Source organism: Tamandua tetradactyla, chromosome 18, assembly GCF_023851605.1.
Source record: "Tamandua tetradactyla isolate mTamTet1 chromosome 18, mTamTet1.pri, whole genome shotgun sequence".
Lineage (NCBI taxonomy): Eukaryota > Metazoa > Chordata > Mammalia > Pilosa > Myrmecophagidae > Tamandua > Tamandua tetradactyla.
Genome location: NC_135344.1, coordinates 23,866,840 through 23,872,839, shown reverse-complemented (window position 1 = coordinate 23,872,839; position 6,000 = coordinate 23,866,840). Strand labels below are relative to the sequence as shown.

General features: G+C 41.6%; 1 protein-coding gene and 1 long non-coding RNA gene across 4 annotated transcripts in view; one reads left to right on the top strand and one right to left on the bottom strand.

Annotated features, from left to right (window-relative positions):
* Window positions 1-700: 700 nt before the first annotated feature.
* LOC143662021 (uncharacterized) overlaps window positions 701-6,000 on the top strand; it is a 61,883-nt gene continuing 56,583 nt past the window's right edge. The window contains exon 1 of the long non-coding RNA XR_013165094.1: window positions 701-1,158. This is a non-coding gene — a long non-coding RNA (uncharacterized LOC143662021). The remainder of the gene's footprint in view (window positions 1,159-6,000) is intronic.
* Window positions 1,317-6,000, bottom strand: part of ALPK2 (alpha kinase 2) — a 155,471-nt gene continuing 150,787 nt past the window's right edge. For all 3 annotated transcript variants that reach the window (XM_077135352.1, XM_077135353.1, XM_077135354.1), the window contains exon 13: window positions 1,317-2,152. In XM_077135352.1, coding sequence (XP_076991467.1) covers window positions 1,921-2,152 — 232 coding nt within the window. In that variant the 3' untranslated portion in view covers window positions 1,317-1,920. The remainder of the gene's footprint in view (window positions 2,153-6,000) is intronic.

The following is a 6,000-nucleotide window of genomic DNA, read 5'->3' as shown; positions in this document are numbered from 1 at the left end:
TCTCCATGTCAAGATTCAAAGCCAGCGAGAAGGGAAGAGGGCTACAGGACGGCTTCAACCTTTCCCTGTATACCTTTCTACAGTCCAGATACTGTATTTCAAATATATCAAAAATTTTTGTTGATATTGTTCTCTAAATTATAAATTATTATCCAAGAAAGTTCCCTGGTCTGTCAAGAGCGCCCTGGTTCACCCACTGAAACACACATATGCACACACACCTCCTACGTATCTGTGTGTTTATATCTATATAAACAATACGTAAATAACTAAGCATTATATATGCACAGTAATTCTATGCCTGTGCCTTTGCTCTTGGAGAACTTTCTAGAACTCCACTGCTAAATGCACCTGTAGGGTCTCTGTGGGGAAGGAGGATACAGGGAATGAGCATTTTAAAATCTGTAAGTCAGGGCCCTTCCGAAGAAAGGCTGTTGATGGCGGAGTTTCTGAAAAAGATGAAAAGTGACCAGCTGGAGTATTTTCTCCATCAAATCCCTTTTCAAAAACAAAATCCTGCCTTGGTTTCCTTTTTTCTTTTTAATCAAAACCACGTGCCTGAAGAGAACAGGCTTTTAAAGCAGCAGAGTAAAGGGGTTTTTGAGAGACGGCTGCCCACAGAAGCTGTCTCCTGGCATCACCTGCAGTGATGACGCCCCCCAGTGGCCAGCACCTGCCCCACACGTCAGAGTTGAGAAGTTGCTGGATTCGTCCCCTGGAGAATGTTATTTGAACCCAGGGAGTTTTATTCACTCCCTCCAGCGTTTCAGGAGCCTCGTAGACTTGCCACTCACAGGTCTGCAACATCCCCCGGGAAAGTGTTAGAAATGCAGAATCTCAGGCCCCAGCCCAGCTTTGGACCTCGGAACCTGCATTTCCACAAGTTCCTCGGGTGATCTGTGCGCACAGCCGAGTGCGATGGCGTGGAGTCGCTGCTCACAGGCGGCCCAACCATTCTCCTGCACACGGTCAGGGAGTGGCTGAATCAGCCTTAAAAACCAGCAGGGCAGTGAGACACAGACATCCGCACCCAGTTTGGGGTGCCTACGGCTGCCCCTGAGTTGACCTACACCGCTTCCCCTCGCCCAGTGAAAACGGCCGCTGCCCTCCGCCCCCCAGCTGGACCCGCCCTAACCCGGAAGGGAGGAGGCCCCGCGGGTAAGGAGACACAATGCGGGTGGGTGGGGCTGGGCGCTGCTGAGCCCAGCCTGGGTCAGTCCTGGGTTAGGGAATAAAGTAGGAAGTGATTGACCTAACTAGTTAAAACTGTGATGTAAGACTGGCGGGCAAACGCAGATGTAAATATTTTGTTCTCCAGTAAACTTTGAAAAAAATAAATTACCAAATCCTGAAGAACCCGAAACATGGCACGCATTCTACAGAAAAACTGTCTTTGACGATACACACATCTTAGGGTGTTTGTTTAAATAGGAATTTAATGAAAAGGCAAATTATCACTGAATGTGTGAATAATCATGGGATATGGCCTTAATGGTTGGAAACATCTCCAGCAGCAATGCCACACTCAACAACGCAGCCCAGTGAAGGAATTCGTGTTTCCTGTTTGCACAGCAGCTGAATGTTGCCTAGAAATCCCGGGTTAGGAGTGGGAGGGTGGGGGGGATTGGGGCTGTGGCAGACAATACAGCCATGTGCAAATACACAAATATACACATAAGTGAGTTTGGTAGTAATGCTAAAAGTGTGTACAAAGAGTGAACTGTCTTTGAGACTGGCAGTTGGTTCAGTCTCTCAAGAAGTCTGGTCGCAGATTCTGTTCTGAAATCATTTCAGCCAAGACAACAGGTGAAGGATTTAGAAGCATCTTGAGCACAGCCAGACCGACACACCTCTCACCGCTGGCTGTTGTGTGTTTGCATATTTTCACTCACAAGCCCTGTGTGCACTGGCTCGTAGTCATTAATTAATAGGAGATGTTAGGTTTTTCTTTTCTGCTGGGATCCCAGAAGCTGTTTTCTTGGCTGTCGTGGAGCTGGGCTGAACTTGACTCTTCCCAGCACTGGGCTTCTTCTGTTTCTGGTTGTTTTGAAGGGATTTCAGCCCCAGCATTTTACAGTACTTGTTACACTGGTGCAGTGCTTTAAACTGCTCGATGAAGGTCATGGAACAGTTGCCTTTAAATCCTCTGTACCTGTCAGTTTGGGTGGAAGGAAACATAATTTTTGTAAATAGGACACTTCGCCAGATTTAAAAGAAAAATGTGAACAAGGACACCAATCATGCAATATTCCATTTTTAGGTAAGGATGGCCAAATGGGTGACACAACTATTAATTATAGAAAAAACAGAAAACCTGTGGAATTAAGGCAAAGATCCGTTGGCATGTACAGTACAGATCAAAGGCCTGTGATTATCCAAGGCTCGGGGTTTACACATTCTTGCCTTTTCCTTTTCCATAGTGATTGGTACTGGGCCATCTTGCCAAAAATCCAGGAGAACGCTTAATAGCCTCAAAGCCACTCCTACCTCACCTAGAGGTTCTTTTATTTTTTTTTTTTAAGACATATACCTTAGCTTTAATTCTTCTTTAATATGCTTTTTTTTTAAACTTTTTTTATTGTATAGTATAACATATATACAAAGCAAAGAAATAGAAAAGCAATAGTTTTCAAAGCACTCTTCAACAAGTGGTTACAAAACAGAGCCCAGAGTTTGTCATGGGCTTCTAGACAATCCTCTCATATTTTTTCATCCAGTTGCTCCAGAATATAGGAGGCTAGATGGCTTAAATATTTTTTTATCATCACAATCGACTTTTTTTCCTTCTTTTTTCTGGAAAATAACATATATACAAAAAAAAGCTATAAATTTCAAAGCACAGCACCACAATTAGTTGTAGAACATATTTCAGACTTTGACATGGGTTACAATCTCACAATTTTAGGTTTTTACTTCTAGCTGCTCTAAAATACTGGAGACTAAAAGAGATATCAATTTAATGATTCAGCATTCATTTGTTAAATCCTATCTTCTAAGTATAAATCTACCATCACCTTTGATCTTTCCATATCTTTCTTTAGGGGTGTTTGGGCTATGGTGATTCTAAATTTTTGATATTGGAAGGGTCTGTCCTTAATATGGGGTAGGGAGATGGGACTATCTGATGTACTGGAGAGGCTGGGCTAGGTTTCAGGACTTATCTGGACCAGGGACCCATCTGAAGGATGTAGGTTTCTGGAAAGTTACTCTAGTGCCTGGAACCCTTGTGGAATCTTATCTATTGCCCTAGGTGTTCTTTAGGGTTGGCTGGAATGGTCCTGATTGGGGGTTGGCAGGTTATGATAGGTAGCAAGGTCTAACTGAAGCTTGCATAACAGCAACCCCCAGAGTAGCCTCTCAACTCATTTTGAACTCTCTCTGCCACTGATACTTTATCATTACACTTCTTTTCCCTCTTTTGGTCAAGATGGAATTGTTGATCTCATAGTGCCAGGTCTCGTTTCATCCCTGGGAGTCACCTCCCATGTCGCCAGGGAGACATTCACCCCTGGATGTCTTGTCCCATGTAGCGGGGAGGGCAATGATTTCGCTTGCAGAGTTGGGTTTAGAGAGACTGAGGCCACATCTGAGCAACAAGAGGTCCTCCAGAAGTAGCTCTTAGGCATGTCCATAGGTAGTCTAAGCTTCTCTGGCTACCTACATAAGCTTCACAAGAGTAAGCCTCATGATCAAGGGCATGGCCTATTGATTTGGTTGTCCCTAAAATTTGACACAGTATCAGGGGATTCCCTGATGGTAAGATTTAATAGTTCCATAGCCTTTCTCTCTTCCCTCAGGGGACTTTGACAATACTTTTTTATTATCTGCTTAATATACTCTAGGATGTTTCTAGGCATTACAATAATCTATACAGGATTAAAGGACCTCTATCTTATTCTGTGCTCCCTCTGTTTCAGTTGTTCAAATGAGCTATACAGACAGGTTGAATTAGATTATGCACTACAGAAAATTTCAATTCCAGATCAAATGAACCTTTCTTCCATTGGTGTCCAAGAGTATGTGTGGTTCTAAAATATAGACACTGTCTTCCTTACCCCTATGTTCTGAACTGTTTGGCTTCGTTCTTATCTCTAAATATCAGGTTATATATATAAAACAGCCTCTCAAAATCCAGAAATAATAATCACTACTCTGGGCTTAAAGTGTCTGCTCTAAAAGCTTACAACCTAGGCCCCTGTTTTCTTATAAGCATTTTCTAAACGGACCATACCATTGTTGTTCTTTTGTTTCTGGCTTTTTTTTGTCTCACCAAATGTCCTACATGTTAATTCACATCATTGCATACCTCACGACTTTGTTCCTTTTTGTAGCAGCACAACCTTAGTTCATAAGTAGACACCATCGTTCACCAAGCTACTTCTCCATCAGTGCATCCTTCAGCCACCTTTATGCTGGTCATAAAAGTGGAATCATACAGTATCTGTTCTTTTGTGTTTGACTAATTTCACTCAGCATTATGTTCTCAAGGATCATCCCTCTTGTCATGTGCTTCAGGACTTCATTTTGTCTTACTGCTGCATAATATTTCATTGTATGTATATGCCACTATTTGTTGACCCACTCGTCTGTTGATGGGTATTTGGTTTGTTTCCAACTTTTGGTGATTGTGAATAATGCTGCTATGAACATCGGTGTGCAAATGTTGCTTGAGTCGTTGCTTTCAACTTTTCTGGGTAGAACTATACCAAGTAGTGTTATTGCTGGGTCATAGGGCAACTCAATATTTAGTTTCCTAAGGAACCGCCAAACAATCTTCCATAGTGGCTGCACCATTATACATTCCCACCAGCAGTGCATAAATGTCCCAGTTTCTCCACATCCTCTCCAACATTTATAGATTCCTGTTTGTTTAATAGCAGCCATTCTTATAGGTATGAGGTGGTATCTCATTGTAGTCTTGATCTGCGTTTCCTTTATAGCCAGTGAAAATGAGCATCTCTTCATGTGCTTTTGCGCCATCTGTATTTGCTCTTCAGAAAAATGCCCATTCATATCTTTAGCCTATTTTATAATTGGATTGTTTGTTCTTTTGTTGTTGGGTTGTATGATTTCTTTGTATATACAGGAAATCAAACCTTTGTCTGAAATGTGATTTCCAAATATTTCCTCCCATTGAGATGGTTGCCTCCAGTCAGTCTTTTGAGGTGCAGAAGCATTTGATTTTGAGGAGTTCCCATTTATCTATTTTTTCTTTTGTTGCTTGTGCTTTGGGTGTAAAGTTTGGGAAGCTACCTCCTATTACTAGGTCTTGAAGATGTTTCCCTACATTTTCTTCTAGAAGCTTTATGGTGCTATTTCTTATATTTAGATGTTTGATCCACTTTGAGTTAATTTTTGTGTAGGGTGTAAGATAGAGGTCCTCTTTCATTCTCGTGGCTATTGATATCCAGTTCTTCCATGCCCAATTATTGAAAAGACTGTTTTGTCCCAGCTCAGAGGATTTGGGGGCCTTGTCAAAAATCAGGTGACCATAGATTTGGTGGTCTATTTCTGCACTCTCAATTAGATTCCATTGGTCAATGCTTCTGTCTTTGTGCCATTACCATGCTGTTTTGATCACTGTGGATTTATAATAGGTTTTAAAGTCAGGGAGTGTTAATCTTCTCACTTTGTTCTTCTTTTTTAGGGTGCTTTTAGTTATTTGGGGTCTTTTCCCTTCCAGATGAATTTTGTAGTTAGCTTTTCCAGATCTTCAAAGTAGGTTGGAATTTTGATTGGTACTGTCTTGAATCTGTAGATCAATCTGGGTAGAACTGACATCTTAACTATATTTAGCCTTCCTATCCATGAGCAGGGAATGTCTTTCCACCTAGTTAGATCTCCTTTGATTTCTTTTAGCAATGTTATGTAGTTTTCCGTGCACAAGTATTTTACGTCCCTAGTTAAGTTCATTCCTAAGTGTCTGATTCTTTTAGTTGCTATTTTGAATGGAATTTTTTCCTTAACTGACTCCTCAGCTAAGTCATTCCTTGTGCAGAG